Below are 22760 nucleotides of genomic sequence, written 5' to 3'. Positions count from 1 at the left end.
TACAGTTTTCAGACACACAATTTTTTTCTACCATTGCAACACGTTTGTTTAAACAACTTAATCGTAGCCGGGTGGGCGATGAAATGTTGGGGTGTAAAAAGTACACAAATAATAAAGCGCTGTAAAACTTACAACAAAAATTCAGTTTTCTCCAAATTTCAGTTGTGCTGACGTACCGCCCAGACGTCTCTCGTGTCCCCCTAAGGGTACTCGTACCACTGGCTGAGACACACCGCGCTAGAGCACTGCTCCGTACACTCTGGGCAGCACTAAGGGCTGTGGGAGGCACGCTGCACTCCAGGCCACGCTCAGGGCTGGCCGTCCCTGCCCTTCTGCCTGAGGCTCTGCCCCTTTCAGAAGCACAGAGCTGCCCACCCCCCCACACACCCCGTCCAGGGGCCTGCAGAGGCTGTCAGAGCCCCTGGGTTTGGGGGAGAAGAATTCAGGGATGTGTATGAGGATTTCTGGAAATGTTGGGTCACAGAATCAGGTTTAGAAGGGACTGGCAGGGTCAGTGACTTTCAAGGAGGAGGAGTGGGAAAAACCCATTGTCATGGGGCAGGCACATCACCTGATGCAGCTCCCTTCCAGCCCTTGTTTCTACATATATATATAAAAAAATACTCCCTAGAGTCTCCCTGCCAGCACTCAGCTTCCTGGCCAGCCATAAATAACACCAGGTGCTAGCACTCTTTGTTTTGTCGTTTGTTTATTCGCTACAAGAGACACCCCGGCTATCGGCTTTCCTGCCACCTAGCGAGGAATAGCACAGATCTTATAGTGGTGAGGCTGCAATAGGCCACCCAAAATCCGCTCTGTGTTAATTTCAGTCACTCCCTCCGGCAGGCTGAACGTGAAGGCCCGTAGCAGGTTGGTGAAGAAGATGAAGAGCTCAGTCCGTGCCAGGCGCTCCCCCAAACACACACGGTGCCCTGCCGGGGGAGAGGGGACGGGCAGTTAGTGAATTTAAAAAAACCTGTTTCCTTTCTATTGCCTGTGTAACTCTCAAATGTGAGACTGAGAAATTTCAGGTGTGGCCGGATTCTAGTCCTTAGGGAGGAAGGAAAAATGAGAACTGTTTAAAGAGCAAAATCACATTTTACCTGTGAAGTCAAAGCATCCAACTGATCACTATATTTGGGGTCTGGAAGGAATTCTGCCCTGGGTCAGATTGGCAGAGACTCGGGGGGGGTTTCATCCTCCTCTGCAGCAAGGGTCACGTACAAATTTAAACTAATGTCAATGTGAATTTTCTGTAACTTGACCTCTTTAAACCATGACGTGAGGACTTCCCTAGCTCAGCCTGAGACTGAGGGTCTGTTACAGGCAGGGCTGTCCCGAGGGAAGCACGAGACCCAGGGCAACTCCCCCTCCAGTGCCCCAGGCATGGGGCCCAGGACAACCCCCCCCACCACAGGCCCTGCCCCATCCCTGCTCCTGCCACAGAGAAGCTGAGTGCAGCAGACCGGGAGGCTGCCAGGCTGCTCTGGATCCCGCCACCCACACGGTGAGTGTGGGGAGGATCACCCCTACTGTTGCCCCATGTGAAGTCCCCATATACCCCTAGGTCCCTCCCATCCATAAGACAGTTTGGGCAGCTGCCACAGGACCCCCAAAAGTGCAGGGCCCGTGGCGGCGCCCAGAACCATCCTGGTACAGGAGGGAGGGGCTGTGGCCGGCAACGTGCACGATTCTCCCTCCTGACCTTACAGTCTATGAGTCTCTCCAGCAGTTGCCATTAAAAAGTCGATATCTGAATGTTAAAGCATGTTAACAGAGGGGAAGCCCGTCTCTCAGCGGCCACGCTGTGGCAACTAGCGGCAGTACGGGTTGCCATTGCAATGCTGTGGGCTGTGATTTGCGGACAAATAATGCAATTGTGCAGGAGAAGAGTCCGCCGCAGCATCCTGAGGGGAGTTTGCCATCCCAAGGACAAAGTATTAGCAAGCTTTAACTATACCTGTCTGTCATAGGTGACTTAGAATCATAGCGCACTAGAACTGGAAGGGACCTCGAAAGGTCATCGAGTCCAGTCCCCTGCCCTCATGGCAGGACCCAGCATGGTCTGACCATCCCACTTGTAGTGGTCCCTGGGGGTGCACCATCTCCCTATGGCCCTACCAAAACTGTAATTGCTAAATGGGGTGCCCCCTTGTCCCCTCCCTGCAACCCTCTCCCCACAGGTACCCCTGCCCCATGAAAAATGGTTCCGCTGCCGGTGCCTTTACCCGCTGAGAACGGTAAGAAAGCATCTCTGCTCATGAAGTTTCCCTCCTTGTCCAAGAAGTGAGCTGGGTTGAACTGACGAGGCGTCTCCCACTGCTCAGGATCAGCCAAGACAGAACAAATATTTGGCAAGATGACGGTGCCCTGCAAGGAAGAGCATCTGGCTGAGTTCTCGCCCTCAGAGAGGTGGTTAAAGAGGCGGTTTTCAGTCTTGTGTATTGCTGTGCACAGCATGGCCCCTGGGGAGAAAGCTGTCTCATGGAGCCAACTGGAAGATTACTGGGTGCCACCTTTTTATTTCTGAGTCACCTGCTAGCAGTGGCCAGGCAGCTGGCCACACGGAGCCCAAGAGAAGAGGCAGTTCCCCAGCATTCTCCCTGCTTTAATACTGGGGAATGCTGTAAAATGTTAAGGAAAATACAGGACAATGTAGCACTTTAAAGACTAACAAGATGGTTTATTAGATGAGGAGCTTTCGTGGGCCAGACCCACTTCCTCAGATCAAACAGTGGAAGAAAATAGTCACAACCATATATACCAAAGTCACAACCATATACAGGCAGTCCCCGGGTTACGTACAAGATAGGGACTGTAGGTTTGTTCTTAAGTTGAATTTGTATGTAAGTCGGAACTGGCTCCAGATTCAGCAGCTGCTGAAACTGATCAGCTGCTGACTACAGGAAGCCGTAGGAAGAGTTGCTCTGCCCCCGGCTTCCTGGAATCAGCCGCTGATCAGTTTCAACAGCGGCTGAATCTGGACTCCTGGGACAGAAGAGCTGGGGCACTGCCGGGTAGGTCCCCGCAGGACCAACCCGGCAGCACCCCAGCTGCTCTACCCCAAGTGTCCCGCAACAAAAGCCTGGTCTGCTGGGGGGGGGGTGCACTAGCTGCGCCCCTCCCCCCCAGCACAGCAGGGAGACCCGAGCAAAGCCACACAGGCGGCGGGACCCCGCTGCCCGTGCGGCTTTGCTCCTTTGCCCCGGAGCAAAGCCGCACAGGCGGCGGGTTCCCCCGCCTCTGTGGCTTTGCTCCTGTCTCCCTGCTGTGCTGGGGGAGTTCCCCCCAGCACAGCAGGGAGACCCGAGCAAAGCCGCACAGGAGCAAAGCTGCAGAGACGGGGGACCCCACCGCCTGTGCGGCTTTGCTCCGGGGCAAAGGTGCAAAGCCGCACGGGCAGCGGGGTCCCGCCGCCTGTGCGGCTTTGCTTGGGTCTCCCTGCTGTGCTGGGGAGTCCCCCCCAGCACACCAGGGAGACCCGGAGCAGCTTTTCTCGCCCCGGAGGACGCGGTGGCGGGACCGCTGCACTCTGGGCGGTCCCGCCGCCCGCGAGCTCTGGGACGAGAAAAGCCCCGTTCGTAAGTGCAGATCCGACATAAGTCGGATCCACGTAAGTCAGGGACTGCCTGTATACAATTAAAAAAAAGAACACATATGAAATGGTTGAAATGGCAAGAAACTGTTTTTTCTTTGTGATCCTGTCTAATATCTGTTTTGTGGGCATTCAATCACAAAGAAAAAACAGTTTCTTGCCATTTCAACCAGAAAGGACACTGTCTCAACGACTTAATTACCTGCAACCTGCTTCAAAAGCCTTTTAAAACTGCACTTGAAAGGGAATCCTCTGAACTGTTATTCATGCTAAAATTCGACACTTTGCACGTGGGTCTTAACAAAGACTCTAGTTATCTTACCCATTACAAAGATAGCTTCCCCAATTATCACCTCTAATATCATTAGCTCACAGACATTTACCTCCCCCCCCCCCCCCCCCGCATCTCCCTTCTGTTACGAAATTTGATTTGTCCTTTTCATATGTGTTCATTTTTTTAATTGTATCCTTTGGTATATATGGTTGTGACTATTTTCTTCCACTATTTTGATCTGAGGAAGTGTGTCTGGCCCACGAAAGCTCATCATCTAATAAACCATCTTGTTAGTCTTTAAAGTGCTACATAGTCCTGTATTTTGCTTCAGCTACCCCAGACTAACACGGCTACATTTCTATCACGTAAAATGTTAAGACTTTGAATCTTAAATGCTTCAGATTAACAAAGTAATATTCATCTGTCAAAGCTGCAAATCCAGTGAGTGTGTAAAGGTGGGCACTCACCCCCCACGCTGCCTCCTGCTGGTCCCTCGGGGAATCAGCGCTCCCACCTCAGAGCGCTCTCTGCTGGTCAGTGCCCCAGCCTCTGGCACAGGTCCTCTGCTGGTTCAGCTCCGTGTCCCTTCCTGGCCACGGTGCCCTTTCCTCCTCACACTGTCCTAGGAAATTGTCCCTGCACTTTGGGGTCCTCCCCTCCCAGGGAACCCCCAATTCCCCTAGACCCACCTTGGCTACTCATCATTGGCAAGGGAGTGTGGACCTGCTGCCTTTGCCTATCCTGGCTGTCTCCCTGCAGGCCTTGTACTCACAAGCCTTGCCTCGGGCCCAGCAGCTCCGGCTCCCCAGCTCTGCCTGCCTTTCCCCGGTCCTGATAGTTTCAGGCTCCGTCTGTAGCTTCCCTGGCAGCCAGGTCCCTCCTGCTCCACAGCGAGAACCAGAGTGTGTGTGTGCTCCTTCCCTCTAGGAGCCCTTATATATACAGCCCCAGCTGGGCCCTAATTATCTGTGTCTGCCTCACCTGCAGGCACCCTCCCCGTCACAGGCTGAAAAATAATTTGCAAATTAGAACCAGCATGACATATGGAGAAAGAAACACTGCATCTGATGAGCCCCAATCTTGTACTTTGCATCACGTTACAGGCACGTGTGCAAAGGAGGTGCACGTTGCTGTCGCACGTTGCCCTCGTGCCGATGACTTCAGAGGGTGCCAGGAGAGGAATGTGAGATTCCTAGTGACCCCTGTGATGGGAGGGGAGGGTGTAAGCATGGAGAGCGTCTCTGTACCTTTGGGACAGGTGACCCCAGGAGCGTCGTGTCCTTCACACACTGTCTGGGGACCCCGACCGGGGCAATGCAGTGGTAGCGCTGGATCTCATGGATGACGGCGTTGGTGTAGGGCAGGTTCTTCCGATCCTCATAGCAGATTAATTGGGAGGAACCCAGCACGACATCCAGCTCCTGCTGGACTTTCTCTGAGGGGAGACATTCTGCTTGATGCAAATGGAAGGGGACGTATTTGGGCAGCGAGTGCATGCCAGGCATGGGGATGCCTATTCTGGGGCTCCGTCATTTCCCTGCAGAATTCCCTTAGGCTGAAGGAGAACTTACTCTTTCAATGCTGCTAACTGCAATGGGCCACTCCAAGGGCATCAGCCATGCTGGTTATTCCTCCAACTTCACCTCTAAGCGGGACCTGCGCTTTCCCTGCAGACTCGCAGCTGCTGGTTGAAACTCGGTGTCAGGGCCAAGTTCAGAACCCCGCTGCCCCTTGCTTTGCTGCGAGAGGGAACTATGGCTTGTTGGCATGTCAAACCAGCTTTTGACAGCAGTAAACGCTTCTGCAGATACCGAGAACATGAGAACGGCCACACTGGGTCAGACCAATGGTTCACCCAGACCCGTATCCTGTCTGCCAACAGTGGCCAATGCCAGATGCCCCAGAGGGAGGGGACACAACCGGTAATCCTCATGTGATCCCTCCCCTGTCACCCACTTCCGGAGAAACAGAGGCTAGGGACACCATTCCTACCCATCCTGGCTAATAACCATTAATGGACCTAACCTCTATGAATCTATCTAGCTCTTTTTTGAACCCTGTGAAAGTCCTAGCCTTCACCACATCCTGTGGCAAGGAGTTCCACAGGTTGACTGTGCCAGGGCACCAAGGCAAGCTGCAGCAGCAGCATCCCAAAAAGCCAGCAGTGCTGTGGAAGATTCTCCTCACTTCATTCCCTTGTTAAACCCCCCTACTTGTCTAATGCGCCCAGCAGCTGATCAGCAGCCTGATGCAAATCCTCGTGTCTGGTACCATAAGCCCTGCTGGCTCAGGGAGCTGGAACTGCAGATGGAGGGGTGGAATGGGGCACCAAAAGTCTCCGCTGTTCAGGAGTTAGCCAGGCACAGAACAATGGCCGATGAATATGTTTATAGCAGGCAAGTATATTTGTCACGGTTCCTTAACCTGAAAGTGACCAAATAGCCTGAGCACAAAACCCTTCCAAGGCAAACAGGAATCACCTGGTATTTGTCTGGTACCCCGCTCTTCTTAGCAAAGTCCACCCAAGAGAAAAGCGCTGTCGGTGAGCCGAAATCGGGTTCCCCCTAGGGCAGCAGGCTCACGTGTATGACTGAGCTGGGGGCAGCTGCCCTCTTGCCATGCTCAAATAGCCGTCGCTGTTTTGTAAGGGCCGCTGAGCGTGACCCTAAGAACCCCTCCACGCCAATGGATAAAGGGGGAATAAGATTATTCTGATACTGCTCTGGGCATTTGGGTTCCCCAAAGGACGTCATGGGACATCTTAAATGAAAACCAGCACCATGCTGGTCATTGCTAGTGCTGTGAAGTGTCTGTGTCTGTGTCGTGCCGAGGGCATATTCGATTCAAAACAGAGCTAGATAAATTCATGGAGGCTAAGTCCACCAGTGGCTGTTAGCCAGGATGGATAGGAATGGTGTCCCTAACCTCTGTTTGTCAGAAGCTGGGAATGGATGACAGGGGATGGATCACTTGCAATTCCCTGTTCTGTCCATGCCCTCTGGGGCACCTGGCATTGGTCACTGTTGGCAGACGGGATCGTGGGCTAGATGGATCTGTGGTCTGACCCAGTGTGGCCATTCCTATGGTATATCTATATGGGAAATATAAGTCAGCTTATGTCAGGTCAACGTACAACCCCCACAGTAATTGAAATGGGCAAGAATGACAGTCAAGAGCTGATGTAAGGAACACAGGGTCTATACCAGTGTTCCCTGTATGCTGGGTGCTTGTGCAGCTGCTCAGAAGAGATTCAGATGCCACCCAGCTGATTAGCAGAGTGCCCACCGCTAGGTTTTGTTTCTACGGGTGGTGCACACGCTTTGGTGCACATACAATTTTATTCCGCACATGGATGGAAAAGATTAGAGGGAACATTGCTCTCAGTGGTTCTTAACCCATTTATCATTGTTGGTCATAGGTTGAGACTCACAGTGCCCCGCACCTAGAAATCCCTCCACTGAGCAGAGCCCGGGGCACGGGGCTCGTAGCTGGGTCCCAGCCCCGCAATACAGGGCCAGACAGCAGGACCTCACAACCTAGACCTTTCTCAGCATAGGGCCACCCCCCACTCCGAATCCCACTGTGTGGGGCCAAAACCTGCCACACAGGGCTGGGCAGCCAGATCCATTGACCCACCGCCTGGAGCCAGGCAGCTGACAGCTGGAATCTGGATCCCACTACCTGGGGCTGGGCAGCTGGGTCCTAGACCCTGCTGGCACCGTGAAGATGGGACCCCAGACACAGGGCCAGAAGTGGAGCCCCACCTACAACCTGGGGGTGCAGCAAACCCCTAATTCCCTCACTGCCCAGAGCCTCCCCAAACCTGCCCAGGGACCCACCCTGCTCCCCAGCAGCACTCATTAGCCCTGTTCCTGCAGGCTGCCAAACGCTGTCTCCCCCTCAGCCAGCCCAGAACAGCAAATTTAGTTTTTTTAGCAGCCAGCGGAGCCACAACTGTGTGTTCATTGGGCTGCATGTGGCCTGCCGGCTGAGAACAGCTGGTCCCCACAGACACTGTGTCACCCTAACTACACCAGCGGAAGCGCTTTGCCTCTCGTGGAGGAGTTGTTGTGTCAGTGTAGCACGGCACTTACATTGGTGAGAGCAAGGCTGTTGCGGTCACCCTGATTCTGCACTGTAGGCCAAGCCTGAGGAAGTATATGTGTGCACTGAAAATATGGTCCTACAGTCTGTATCAAGGTAGAGCTAACAATGACGTTAGGAGCCAGGGCCACAGCTGGGAATGGAGCCATGGCCAGGGGCTGAGGCTGGGGGTGGGGCCAGACACCACCCCCCACATGGAGAGGGAAGGGGCAGTTCGGGGCAGGATGAACGCAGGACAGGGAGAGGAAGAGCAGAGCTCGGCTAGGCCTGGATTTCCCACCGTAAGGTCTCTGAGCTTTACTGCAAGGACCAATCCTGCAGTGGGGATGGTGAGGGAAACGGGTGGCCTAGCATCTCCAGAGAGCCTCTCTATTTCTAATGTCTACAGTTCGCTGTAGGACCAGTGATCTGACTGCATTTCTGGCTGCAGCTCAACTGATTCAGCAGCCGTCAATGGGCAGTCTTAGAACTCACATTTGTCTAATAAAAAGGGGCAGAACCGGGTCACTTCCCACATGCCAGGCATCCAGGTGTGTCCCCTCTTTGGCCTTTCGCTCACCTTGGACATCGGGATGGAGGACCAGGCTGATCAGTGCCCAGCGCAGGGTCGTGGCGGTGCTCTCTGTACCAGCTATGAAGAGGTCCAAGATGGTGTGAATCAGGCTGTCTTCGTCAAACGTCGAGGTGGGGTCATCTCTGCACTGCGGGTGAGAGTCAGAGGGATAAATTAGGGCTGTGGCGGAGGAGAGTCCAAGTGGCGTAACTCGCTCATTCTTGTGACCCCCTGCTAGCCTACATTTGATTTCAGAGAATCTCAAAGAACAGAACAAATGTTTTGTCCGATGCTTGTCGGGTTCTTGTTTTTGTCACTTCCCATCACCTCCTTCAATTCTAGTTCTGCTCTGGGGTCCGTCGCAACACCCTTCAGATGCTGCTTGGGCTGTGCCCTTTGGACAAAGGATCCTGCCTCTGTATAGCTGGGTTTTCTGGAGACTAATGAGCTGCAATTGACACTGACCTGTCTTTAATCCTCTGCCTGCCTAAGCGGGAGCCTTCTAGATTTCTGACCCTGCCACTCTCCCACCCATCTGCACACCTGAGGGGCCACACAGATCCCTCCACAAGCTGCTGGTTTTCTGTTTTACTCTGCAGCAGTATGTGCTGGAGGGGTGCAACGGCCTCGCAGAGGAGTTAGAGCCGCATCCGGCGCAGAAACGTACTTTGACCATCTGGGCCAGGTAGAAGTCAATGAAGTCCTGCGGCTCATCTGGTACCCCTCTCTCTCTGTGGCACCTGATCTCTTCCTTTGCAAAACGATACATAAACTCGTGGGATGACACCATCTTCTTGTGAGGCCCTGGAAGGTGGTCCATGAGCCAGGGGAAAGTATTGTACAGCTGAAGGAAAGACACAAAGAAGCTGGTTTCATTCTTTGCCATTACCAAGTTCCTGATGGAGCTCTCCAAAGACCCAAGTGCCCAGTGTGGGGAATTTTGCTACGAGATCAATTGCTTTGAAGGACACATTTTCAGTATCGCGTATGGGGATTCCGCCTATAAATGCCAATTAACATTAATTATAGATACCGATGGTTAAAACTCTTTAGAAAGAGTTTTCAGTGTCCAGAAAGGACAGTCGTTTGGATAGACAGAGGGAGGGAGGGAGATGTGCCAGGTTCCCCTTGTTACGTCTTTTTCTTCTGGGCTTAGAATCATGGAATAGGTGGAGAATAAAGGCCTCCTGAAGGCTTGTCTATCCTGATCCCAAGATCAATGCTTAAGAGATCGATCTTCTGATGTTCAATTTAGCAGGTTTAGAAAGGACCTGCTAAATCGATCGCCTCTTCATCGACCCCGGTACTCCACCAGATCGCAAGGAGTGAGGGAAGTCAACAGGAGAAATATAACCCTGCCCCTTCCTGCTCTTATGTTTCTCCCCTCCCCAGCTTGCCACCCTGCCAAGGACTCCAGCTGTGACCCTCTATGAGCCTGTGACCCTCCAGGGGCCTGTCTCTTCCACAGAGACTTGTCCCCCTTAGCCTGTCTCCCTGCATCCCATTGCTCCCACTCACCCACTGCATCATGCTGCAAATTAAATGGCAATTTGGAGCAGGGCCTGTGTCCTCAGGTAGCCCCGAACGTGCTGTGTTCAACCACAACAACAGCAAAAACAAGGCGCCAATGACATCGAGAAGGGTTTGGTGATCCAGGTGTCTCCAAAGAGCAGATGGTGTGAGACTGGACAAGCCGCTGGGGGGACTTTGACCTAAGCAGGCTGGCTGGGTGGGCTTTACACCAAAGGGATTTTGTGTAACTCAGGCGCCCTGGGAAGTATTTTCAGACTGAGTAAGATGGTGGCCCGGGGGCCCTGACAGGTCTTTTCAGACCTGAATTTCTCTCATTTTAAGATGAAGGTATTGGGGGGTTTCGGGGCTCCGACAGCCGGACGTTATTAAATGTCAGCATAGCAAATGACAGTGTAATGGGTATCAGACCCTGCGTTTGCTCTGGGTCAGTCACCAGGGGGGTGAGGTGATCCCCGTGTTTTAGTTTACCCTCATTAAGCCACCTCTCTGGGTGTGAGTCGGTCACGGAGCTCACAGTCTCAGTGGTTTTAAGAGAGGTCTGTGTTTTTGCCCCATGGGTGCCAGGGCTGCTGTTAAGGGGCAACAAGGAGCACAATTACCCAGGAGCTTTGCAAATCTAAGTTATGGGCCCTGTGGCCCATAACATGGCTTCTTGGAGCCCCCTGTGGCATGGGATAATTGCCCTGCTTGCTGGCCCTATGTACATTCCCACAATATAAAGTTTGCCCTGTCCATGCTTTTTACCTGTGTCAGAATCATAGCCATAGTCCTGTCTAATTCAGCTGGCAACTCTGGGCAACCATCTTCTATTTAGGGAGGGGACTGGCACAGATTTGGGGGCGGGGCCAAAAGAAATAAGAGGGACAGATGGTGAACTCACTCTCTCGCTGAGGGAGCCCCCGGATTTGAGCAAACAGTCATTGGCTTCAAGCAACTGCTGCAAGGTCTCATCGTCAGTGGAGAAGCGATGTCCCAAAACCACAGCACAAATGACGTTGGAGAAGGCTTGGCTGAAGGAGACACTAGGGTCCAAGGGCTGTCCTGCAAACACAGTTATCAGCATTAATGTCGCCTGCTACCGGGTTTCTCCTGCTGGGATAAGACTCAAGTCCTGGAGCCTGGGACTGAACAGGACTTGTCAGTCGTGAACATATCTGAGTCTGTGATTGCAGGATCCAGCATCATTCACCGATAAACATTTAAAAAGCCAATCAAAGAAAACTTGAACTGGACACAAATCAACTCAGTGCCAATGGTTCAGTGCGTTAAAGGGACCCTGCCCATCTCTGCAGCTGTCCACACAGTGGCAGTACATCACTGGTAACTCGGTGAAGTGAGCACGGCTCCTGGCCGGTAACACCCCTCATGTGCCAACAGGGTCTCCAATCCTGGGTGGCGTGAGAGAGACTGCTTGGCTTGTTACAATTTCCTCCCCAGCCCCTGTGAACTCCCACTAAACTCACGAGACCAGATTTTCTGCAGTGGCTGGGATGTGCTTGGTGCAGCAGATAGGAGGATGTGGAGCATCAGGGAGCTGGTTACAGCTCCTGGATTCTCTGCTTGGCTCTTTCTCTAAGGCTGTGTCTACAAGGGGAAAGTTTGGTGACGAAAGTCCCGTCGACATGCAAAAGCTGGCAAATGTGAAAACCAGTCAAACTGGTTTTTCTGCCTCCCATTGTCGACATTTCATGACCACATGGCTAGCTCCCCTTTCGACAGACAGAGCAAAGCATTGTGGGTAAGCATCCCACAGGGCAGAGCTGATCCCTGAACTTCTTGGGCTTCCCTTGTAGCTCTGGGCGCTCTCCGTGCTGAGGAATATCAAAGCAGCACAGCCGTCTCTCCAGCCCTCCCCCTGCAGCAGCAGTCGGCCTCCCGCTGTGTTCCTAGCAGGGCAGAACAGGAGCATTCCCATGATTTGTTCTTTGTTCCCCAAAGGGAGCAGCTCACTTAGCTGTCAAATACTTCCCAGAGCTTTGAAAGGGGAGGGACACCTGCCTGCAGGGCAGCAGAGATCACAAAACACTGAGCAGAGCCATCAGGGCTGGAATTGTGGGATACTGGCGGAAGCCAGGTCTCTCGACAAAACAAACAGCAGAGTCCACATTGGCTCAGTGTTGACAATAAAGGGAGGGGAAAAGACTAAAGTTCCAGGGGTGGAAGTTTTTGTCACCAAAACTGAGTATTTTTCCTGGCAAAAGTCATACGGCAGTGTAAAGGCTCTCACTGTTTTGTTGCCAAAGGTAATTTTTTGGCAACAAAAAGTGCCAGTGCAGACCAGGGCTACACCACTCCAGCAGGCCAAAAGAAGTAGAACAAGGTGGTAAATATGTTCCATTGTTTTGTAATAAGCTGTGAGCAGAGTATCCTTTAACGTAGGCAGGCAGCCCAGCTTCACAGGTGATTAATCAGCCCTGCCCAAGTCAGAGACTCAGGGCTTCATGGACGGACTGGGCGGGGCTGATTAATCACCTGTGAAGCTGGGCTGCCCGCACAGCTTAGAGGGAACTGTGGCTGTGGGACACCTTGACTATGGGTCCATCGTACGTGTCACCAAAGCCCCCTTTGCTATTTCCAAGCTAGTTGCTATGCTCACTCCCCCAATCATTACAGACACTGGCATCCATTTTACATTCATTTCCAGGATCCATCACTCCAGTTAGACCCAGTGATAGTATGGATACAGTACTAGGATTTAGTTGTTGGTGATCTCACATAGCACTGGGCTAAGGCTGTGGGGTTACTTCTGTCCTAAGTCATCGTCCATGGCACCTGAGCAACTGCACTCATGTTGACGGCAGGGTGGAAATTGGTCCCATAGGCTTGATCTCAGAGAGAGCTGGGGCTTTGCAACATTGGGGCCTGGATGAAGGCTAGAGGTCTTAACCCAGACAAGATGGAACATAGCATGGAGTGGAGATGATGTAACAGAAATTAGCTATGTAGACAAGCAGGGGGATTGGGAGAAACAGAGGGGATGGTGGAGTTGCTATCATCTCTGATAGAAGAGGTTCCATCGCCCTTCTGTAGGAGGGCTAAGGGTGTTTCTGGCTTCCCTGCTGTTTTGGATGCTAGAAAAGCAACAGCCAAGAGAGTATTGTCACCTAGGTGTGGGAAAGAGATTGTGATTTTCCTCTCACATGGGGGCCTTGCCATAGTTCTTACTTTTTAGGCACACAAAACTGCCCACCTTCTGTTTGTTAATCTATTACTCCGGGGGCCTCTGTCATCACATCAGAAGGAACAACACAACTAAAACCAATGGCAATGTCCGTGGAAAACTCAGGCCCCAGCTTGACAGAGTCAAAGGTCTGTACTGTGCCAAACTTGCATCCCCTACTGCCAAAAACCTCCATGAGGCTCCTCCAAACACTCAGGTGAAAGGGATGAAGGTCAACAGTACCAGGCTATTTCGGACCCGGGGGGGAACCTTTTCCAGAGCTGAGGGCCCTCCACGGAAACGATCTAACAGTGCCCCTTGCAGTAAGTCAAGGGCTGTCCAGCTCACCAGGACACTGCTGACTGTAACGGTGGCAGCGTGGAACAGGGTGGAACAGAGAGGCCGTCCAAGCTTTGTAGGTCAAAGCAAACACCTTCAATTCTACCCAGAGGCAGCAGACCCCCTTTTCCCAGTGCAGCTCTCCGAGCAGCGGTGCCTAGACCTGTGGGTAACAGACACCGGTTATCCAAATCTGGAGGTGTCTTTCCCATCGTCCTCTTGCCTTGCTCCCTCTTGTTGAAGGAACTGCAGCCTCTTCTCCATGACTTGGCCCTCCCGCCAGTTCACTACATAGTTCCCCCTACCGGAGGGGTATCAAAATGGCGCCATGCAAAATTGGCGAGGAGTCCTGTGGCACGTTATAGACTAACAGATTGATTGGAGCATAAGCTTTCATGGGCAGAGACCCACTTCCTCAGATGTATGCCGGTCCTTGCCCATGAAAGCTTATGCTCCAATAAATCTGTTGGTTTGTAACATGCCACAGGACTCCTCGTCGAGTCTGCAGATTCAGACTACCCCTCCGATACTTGACGCCATACAAAATGGCAGCCTTTGCTTCACTGCTCTGAACACACCCCTTCTTCACTGGCTGGGCCCGTCCTCTGCTCTGGGTTCATGCTCAGGGACCCTCTGATCAGCTGCCAAAGCACTTCAATTCCTGGTTACTTTTCCTCTGAGCTTTCCCCTGCATTCCTGGCTTCCCTGCTCTCCGAACTCCCTGCTCCCAGGGAGTAACTGTGGTCTATTCTCTGTCGGCCCAACACACCTCCCTTCACCCAGGCAGTGACTAGCCTCCAGTTCCTGCCCAGCCGAGCTATGTCTAATCAATTCCCTGCTCCTTGGCTCCTCCTCCAGGTGTAACCTAGGCCGTTAATTGACCTACCTGGCACCTTAACCCTTCTGTGGCTTGTGTGAAGTGGACATCAAGCCTTTGTTGCCTCGGGAACGGATTAGTGAAATATCCTCCATGGGGGCTGCCTCTGAAGACGATGCTGAAATGTCAGCTAGCGCACAGTGCAAGCTGACCACTTTCTTGGCGGTTGTTCCTACAGAAAATTCACTACCCCCTGGCTCTGTAGCCAGCACTGGTTTCCAGTTCATGTCCGGATGTGAGTCAAGGTGTTGGTTTTGACCTAGAAAGCCCTCGGTGGTTTGGCTACTAGCTACCGTAGTGACCGGCTTCTGACAGTTGAGATGGGGAATATTAACCCAAATGCCTTGTCTGATATTAAACCCTCTGAGGTTTAGAAGCCAAGTGACCTCTGTGAGAAGGCCTCCCCTCCAGACTTCACTCTTCCTGTGGGTCTGACAGGAAAATAGGGTTCTGGGAAGCAGGGGCGGATGAGGTGCCGTGGGGCCCAGGGCAGCGCCGCGGGGCCCTAGGCAGCAAAATTTCGTGCCCCCCCCCTTTGACACAGCGCATGCGCCGTGGTGCCAAGGCGCATGCGCGGGGCCTCGGGAAGCGCGGGGCCCGGGGCAGCCGCCCCGCTTGCCCTGCCCTAAATCCGCCGCTGCTGGGAAGTGAAAAGCCCCAAACATGCTGGCAATGATGTACCTCTCTCACTCGTTAAGTACTCCACCAGGTAACGGGCCTCCTCTTGGATTAGCTGCTCCAGGCCTTTCTTGCCCATCCCCAAGTTCCGCAGGGTCATCAGCCCAAAACGTCTCTGTTGCTTCCAGGTGTGACCGCTCGTCAGAATAATACCTGAGGCCATTGAGAATCAGTGATGTGCATATAGCAAAATCATTCCCCTCGTTCGAGTTCAAATTAGATAATATATGTTCTAACATGAGACCAAAATCTAAATGAATGAGCACTTGGTTAATTTCTTTAGCTGAGGCTTTGGGCACGGAACAGATTGTGACCGCTCCTCTCCTATTTGGAGGGGTTTGTGGCTTTTTGAACAGAAAGCAGAGCTTCAAACACACAGGATACAGTGTTCATAATTCATGGGTGCCCTGAAAATGTGAGGTTCACTTTGCAGCTGGGGACATACACAGAGAGATCGGGGAGGGGGGTTACTTCCCAGATGTGGGGTGAGACGGTTTCAGTGCAGAACGTGGATAAAAAAAATAACTGATGGTTTTGTTTGAATGACAGCACAGGGCTCCGATTTGTAGCCCATCAAGTAGGAAGATCCTGTCCACGTTCCAAAAACCTTCACACTATGAATATCCCAAAATGAGTGTTGTAGCAAAGTCCCGTCTAGTGCAGCAATTGGCCACCTAGGCTAGTGAGTGGGCTGCGTGAGTGGCCCTCCATCTCAGTGGGCCGCAAGGTTGTCGTCACCAAGACCGTCTCCCGGGAGAGAGTCGTTTTGCTCACTGCGCTTGCGTGCCTAGAATGTGCAGGGTGTGCCGACTGAACTGTAGCAGCGCTGTGATTGGATATGAGGGAGCTCATGGCTCTCTCAGTCAGTGTTGTGTGCAGTCAGCATGCACCTCCCTTCACGTGTGGGTAATACCATTAGGAAAGAAACGTGGACAGAAACCAGTGGAATCTGGCAACCCTGCACGGGGGCAAGAGTAAACAAAATGTCTCGCAGGCCGCACGTAGAACCCCAATGGGCTGCAGGTTGCCCACCACTGGTCTAGTGGGACACTGAATGATGCTCATGCTCCAAGATGAAAGCCTGCCAACAACAGTGCTGCTCACAGGACAATGACTAACTAAAGGCCTGTGCATTATTTAGATGCCTAACTCCCACTGATTTTGAAGATCTAGGCCCGAGAGACCGTGAAAGGTTCAAACACGTTCCTTCACACTCAGGATTTGGCCCCTTCAGTGACTGCTTGCCCCATTACTCGTCCCCAGACCAGCGATTCAGGTAGATATTGTTGAAGTTTGGAGACACAGCTCCATGGGGAGGTAACTATGGAATAATGGAACCTCCACTTACAATGGGCACCCTGATTTTCTGCACAGTGTCTGTAGATAGAAAACGTTACCCTTGTCACTGGCCTTTTCGTTGAAGAAAGGTGTTGTTGGCCGACCGGAAACATCTTCTGGGTTGTTGGTCAGACCGTCCTTCACTGCTTGGAATCCATGCAGTACAATCACGGGGCTCTGTCCCAGCCACAGGGTGAAAATATTCCCATGAATCTGTGCCAGCTAGAGACACGATCAATGTTAGGAAAGCACATGCCTGAAAAACTGCATACAATAAACTGTGACCCCAGAACCTCTTGATGCCCACAGGGATGTCCTGATTCTGGTGTTAGGGGGTAGCAAGCAAGCAAGATTCTGGGTGGGTGTTCCCCCTCCACTCAGTCCTGAGGCCCTGCCCGCTGTCTCTCCACTTCTTTGCATCCATGCTCCTCCCCCTCCTCCCTGCCCACAGTCAAACAGCTGATTGGTGGGGGGCTGATCAGCTGATAGCTGGTGGATGGAGCACCCACAGAGCTGACATGTAGGCTGGCATGTCCATCGTGGTTCACCCAAAAATGTCACGTGAAGTCTTACAGGAAAGCGGGTGTCACACTAGTTATTAACATCTGGGTGAAAAGCATGTACGGATATTATAGAAGGAGTTATGTATACCTCAACTCAACATAGATTCTTAAGTCTGCATGAAAGCATTAGTCACCATCAGAGGTGAAAAACAAACTTTTCTGTCAGAGTTGTTCATTCACCTAAGTGGGTGTCAGGATGTAAATTGCACACAACGTAAGCTAACACAATGATTAGCCATTTACACACAAAGCCAGAGGATGTGAAATCAACAGGAAAGGAGCACAGAAGAAAAACACAAGCCACCGAGGAGTTGTCCTGTCTCTGAGTAAAGACAGCGAACTTTGCAGGTACTTCTACAAGATAAAGAAGTCATCCTGGCAGCCTTCACTGAAGAAGACAGAGCTTATTACTCAATGAACTAGAGGTCTCCACCAGCCATGGTTGAAAAAACGGAAGAGAACGTCAGGTGAGATCAAACTGGTTTAGGCAGGACCTCTTAGAAAAGTTTCATCTTTAGAAGGCAGGCTACGATGGTGTTTGGTTCCCACTCTCCTTGCCCTCTACGACTTGAATCTCTGCTGACAAACATATTCTTGTTTTCAGTAGAAACGTATCTAAGTGCTATGGTGTTAAGCAACATGCTGCTCCCGAGCTGACTCTCACAAGCTGGCATGTGCCTTTGGGCAGAGCAGACACAGGTGCCAATGTTCTCAATTCCCAGCGGCACTTGACCCCTACTCCACTCCAAGCCCCAGCCCCAGGGGAGTCGACAGCCTGCTCGGGCCCCAGGGCAAGGTGGGGGGAGCTCAGCTCTCTGCTCCCAGAAGGGGTGGGGCCTCAGATGGAAAAGGTGGGTCCAGGGCAGCCAGACCTCAGTGTCACCCAGAGCGTGGTACCCCCCTTCCTTAGTGTGGCACAGAGCACATGGAATAGGCCTCCAGGAGTGATTTGGAGAGCCCAAAGCAGCAGATGCTGCCACTATCCTCTTCCCCCCCCCATCAGGGGACCTGCCCATCCCCACCCCACCTCTTCCTAAGACCCTGCCCTTGCTCCATCTCTTCCCATTCCACCTCCTCCATCTCTTCCCGTCCCTGCTGTGCCCCCCTCCTCCCAGCACTTCCTGTCTGCCACTGATCAGCTGATCTACAGCAGGTGTGAGACACCTGGTGGGAGGCAGAGAAGCTGATTGGCAGGGTCTTCTGGTGGGCGCTGAACACCCACTTTTTTTTTCTGTGAGTGCTCCAGCCCCCCGAGTACCCACAGAATCAGTGCCTGTGAACACAGACGTGGTAATTCTGTGGGTGTTCAGCAGGGAAGGGACTGGAACGTCTGGAGTGCTCCAAGAATTCAGGGTGGGCGAGGTATACTGTCGCTATGTATACCTACTCAGCCCAGTCTGCAGGGACATAGCAGGCCGAGCTCATGTTGATAGAGGCTGTGGGTTTCAGGAAACTGACAGCAAGCACAGTCGAGACTCATTCATGCTAAGGGCAGGTAGTAGTGAAATTTCTCACGGCCCTAGGTCTTCGATGGGAACATTACACAAAGCAGTGGCCCAACTCTCTTTAGACTGCCCCTCAGAGGCTCTGTGATGGAGAAGTCCCTGGCTCTGTAGCACTTTCTCACTGAGACCTTATGCCATGGTGCAAGAAACGAAGCCAGAACATAGGAACTGGGTCAGACTCAGGGTTCATCTAGTCTAGCGGCTTGTCTCTGAGGATGGCCAGAAGCTTCTGAAAAAGACACAAGCAATCCCAGAGCGGACATGTACCTACCAGTAGAGGAAGGTTTTTCTTAAAACTCTGTGTTCTTATCTGATTAAAATATAACCATGTAGACCATTGTTGCTACCACTGTTACATAAGTGCAACCAATTTTATATGAAGCATGTCAAGTAAAGTGACAACAAAAAAAGTTACAATTTGCTAAATATGATTGTTATTTGTAAGCATGTATCATTTTTGGAAATTTTGAAGTTATGAGTATATCCATGGGTGGATGCAGAGGGCTCACATGATGTTTACCTGTTGTGTTCCCTCCCTCTGGGGCATTGGCCACTGTCGGCAGAGAGGATACTAAGCTAGATGGACCTTTGGTCTGACCCAGTATGGCCGTTCTTATGTTGACATCCGCAGCTCATTTTTGTGACTAGAGATGCAGATGCCGATTCAAAGTTTTGTATCCGCACAGGGCTCTACCCATCAGGGGGATCCCAGTGCCTGTCATGTAAATGAAAAACACAGTACAAAAGGAGTATTACAAATCTGCAAATCAACAGACATTTCCTCTCCTGCATCATCACCAGCTGCACTCTTCACTGAGCAGAGCGAACACCGTCTGAAAGCACAGTCCAGTCGAACAGTCGGTCAGCAAAATGGGGCAGATTTCAGACCAAGAAAGGAGCACATCTCAAAGGTTGGGGCCCATCAGAGAATGATCTACCAGCGTCCCCTGTCTGAAATGCCTCTGCTGATCTCAGTTGCTGCCTGGGGAGCATGTGAGAAGGAAGTTAATTAAGTACATAACAATAATTACCTTCTCCAGAGTCTCAGGATGAAGTTTAAATCCCAACAACCACAAGTTCCCAATGAAGGGGAGGGGAGTTGGTCCAGGGGGAAGCTGCCTCCCTGCCCATTGCAGTTTCAGAAACTGCACAATCAAGAGAAATGCAACTAGAGCCACTAAAAACTCACTGATCCCGAACATCTTCTCGCTCTTGCCTTTAACATCTGGCTCTGGACAAACCTATTGGAGCAAGCAGGCTAAGTTCTCGCTTTGCTGGAATCTGACTAGTTCCCAGAGAGCTTTCACCCCTCCTATGAGCCCTACTTCCTGTTTTGTTTCTCTTCCTGTAGACGCACATTGGACTGGAGTCTGGAGACAAGCCAGGCTCAAGTTTATCTGAGCAAACTTTTATACCACATACTTTGTCCTCACCAGCCAAACCACTCCCACGAGACCTTAACCTTTGAGTTCCCAACCATGGCAGTCTCCTTGGCATTGGGAAAAAGTGTGGATTTGGGAGCTCGCTGAGTGAAAATTATGTGTAAAGTTATTTGAAAATGTTATTACATAACAGCTACATCTAGGCATGAGATTTCATTTGCTGAAGGTGAAGCCCCAGCCCCTCCGCGGCTTTGCAAAGCCTCGGGGGAAGCCGGCGGCGGGACAGCCCAGGCGCACCTGGGCTGTCCCACTGCGGGCGTGCTCCAAGGCTTTGCTCCCTGTCTCCCTGGTCTGACCAAAGACCAGGGAGATGGGGAGCAAAGCCTCGGAGCATGCCAGCAGTGGGACAGCCGCGGCGCGCCTGGACTGTCCCGCTGCCCGCGTGCTCTGCGGCTTTGCTCCGCGTCTCCCAGGTCAGCAGACCAGGGAGACGGAGCAAAGCCGTGGAGGACTTGGGCGTCCCGCCACCCCCGTCTCCCTGGTCTGCTGGGGGAGGGGTGCAGCTAGTGCCCCCCCCCAGCAGACCAGGCTTTTCTTGCCTACCCCTGGGGTAGAGCAGCTGGGGGCTGCCGGGTTGGTCCCGCAGCGCCGCTCCGGACCAACCCGGCAGCACCCCAGCTGCTCTGCCCCAGGAGTCCTGATTCAGCCACTGCTGGTCAGTTTCCTTGGTTGAAAGTTGTGGAACTGCACATTATTATTTATTTTATGTATTATTTATTGTTATTTCAAATTGGATGGATTTTGTGCTCATAGAGGGAGCAGAATACTTTACTTCAGATCTGTTTTGTACATCTAAAAGGAGAATGTTTTCTCCAATTAAATTATTATTAAGGACAGGAATGAAGGTAAAATAATGGATGATCCTAGAGGAAGAAAGAATAGTATTTAAGAAGTACTGACATTTTCTGAAAATGCAAGACCATAATCACCAGCTGAAGAGGAACAAATCTAGTTCAGTTTTTCAAGTCTGATTTGTTTATTTATTAAGCTTTTTCCTACAGCAAATTTTGCATCAGATGATATAGGTCAGTTCTACAGCCACATGCCCTCTGGATTAATTGGTCTCTTCATGCGTGAAACTGTATAATGTGCAGGATTGAGACTGCCCACTATTTTTAAGATTGTCCAATATTTTGCATTATAAGACTCTGTTTTAGTTGCTTGTAACTTTGCCAAACTTTAATTGTTTGGGTTGAAATTTTCCACACAAAGGTATCCTCCAAGCAGAAATTGTTTGAGAAAATGTAAGCCAAAATGTTTCAGCCATGTCTAAGAATGTGTCTTGGAGAATATATGTTGTTTTGCCCATATTAAAAAATGTATGGTAATCTTTTCTTTGAACCACTCTGGTGCCACTCTGTTAGAAATTTGGCAAGGGGTGGCCTTAATGTCAGAGATGTACCTTTTGCCATTCCTATAAAAATATGCCTGAATTTGGCCAAATTCTGACTGTTTGAAAAATCACCATTCAACCATCACCATTAGAAACTTCGTAGATTTTAACAGCTGACTTGCCTAAAACTTGCATCCACATTGGGCATATTCCAGCCCAGATGTGAGCAGGCTTTCCCTGCAATTGCATCTGTAGACTCCTTTGGTCAGGTCTGGCTGGGATCAAGTACCAGAACTGAAAGCAAGGATCTATGTCTTTTGAGCACTCAGTGACCCCTTTGCTGGATCCAGGCAGCATGGAGGAACAAGCTCCCTGATTCAAATGCTGAAGAGGCATGAGCCAGACTTGAGGCTGTGTGTGCAGGGAATTACATTGGAGCAAGGAGCCTGTGGGAGGGAAAGTGCATGACTTGGAGGATGTGGGGTTGAGGGGGAAATTGGAACTGGTTGTTGGGGTGAAGAGAGAGACCTGGAGCTGGAGAGGAAGACTGGGACTGGGTGGGCGAAAAGACAGGGTTTGGGAGATGGGGCAGACTGAGACTGGCTGGAAGAGGAGATTTAGACTAGTGGGCCAGGATACCAGGCTGGGGGACCACAGAAGGAAATGGGGGAAAGAGAAGAACTGAGACTGGATGAGGAGATGGAGGAGCCTGGGACCGGCTGGGCAAACAGTCTGGGACAATGAGCCAATCTGGGGAGCGAATGTGGGACTGTAAGCTAATGGGGACAAGGAATGAGTGTGGAGGGGAGGGATGACTGGAAGCCAAGTGACAGGAGGGAGACAAATAAGATTAGGAGCCAGGAGGAAGGGAATAGGATTCGCTGGGCAAGAATACTGCACACAAGGAACTAGGGAGACAAGGAATGGGCATGGCTGGGCTTTGAGACTGGAATGGAAAATGTGAAGGGAAAAATTAGGTTTTGATGTGCAAGGAGGCTGGGATAAGAAGTTAATTTTTTCTCTTCACTGGGTTTTCAATGTGCACATTTGCTAAAAGAGACATAAAGCTACTATTAAGAGTTCTGGTACTGCTACTAAATATACACCTCTATTCAACAGTAGGTCAGCATCATTAACACCACGTTTCTGACACGCAAGGAGGTAAAGTGACTTTTCTAAAGTTACCTGTGGTCTAGTAGCAGAGCCAGGAATAGAACCCATGTCTTCTAAGTCCGGTGTGCTTTCTATCACCAGTACCACTATATAGGCAGTCCCCGGGTTACGTCAGTCTGACTTAAGTCAGACCCCTAGTTATGAACTGGGGGGGGGAGGCCCAGCTAGTGCGGGGTGCCTCCCCCACTGTCGCTGCCTCCTGCGGCGCGGAGGGCACTTCCCCCCAGCAGACCAGGGAGACACGGAGCTAGCGCCCCGCCCCAGCAGACCAGGGAGACTGGGAGTGGCTTTTC

The 22760-nt window shown here is 51.6% G+C and overlaps 1 protein-coding gene across 5 annotated transcripts in view; it reads right to left on the bottom strand.

The window, feature by feature from the left end:
- Positions 1 to 692: 692 nt before the first annotated feature.
- LOC102451003 (cytochrome P450 2J2-like) overlaps positions 693 to 22760 on the bottom strand; it is a 29496-nt gene continuing 7428 nt past the window's right edge. For 4 of the 5 annotated variants that reach the window (XM_075938136.1, XM_075938135.1, XM_075938138.1 and 1 more), the window contains 8 exons: positions 16511 to 16673; positions 15117 to 15266; positions 10940 to 11100; positions 9194 to 9370; positions 8533 to 8674; positions 5117 to 5304; positions 2229 to 2370; positions 693 to 932 (listed from right to left, as the gene is read on the bottom strand). In XM_075938136.1, the coding sequence (XP_075794251.1) occupies positions 754 to 932; positions 2229 to 2370; positions 5117 to 5304; positions 8533 to 8674; positions 9194 to 9370; positions 10940 to 11100; positions 15117 to 15266; positions 16511 to 16673 (1302 nt within the window). In that variant the 3' untranslated portion in view covers positions 693 to 753. Of the gene's footprint in view, positions 933 to 2228; positions 2371 to 5116; positions 5305 to 8532; positions 8675 to 9193; positions 9371 to 10939; positions 11101 to 15116; positions 15267 to 16510; positions 16674 to 19550; positions 19839 to 22760 lie in introns of those variants that run through there. The other variant, XM_075938139.1, reaches the window with a different exon arrangement.

Source organism: Pelodiscus sinensis, chromosome 10 (genome assembly GCF_049634645.1).
Source record: "Pelodiscus sinensis isolate JC-2024 chromosome 10, ASM4963464v1, whole genome shotgun sequence".
In the NCBI taxonomy this organism is placed as follows: domain Eukaryota; kingdom Metazoa; phylum Chordata; order Testudines; family Trionychidae; genus Pelodiscus; species Pelodiscus sinensis.
The sequence above is the reverse complement of the archived record's forward strand: the minus strand, read 5'-3'. Positions and strand labels throughout refer to the sequence as shown.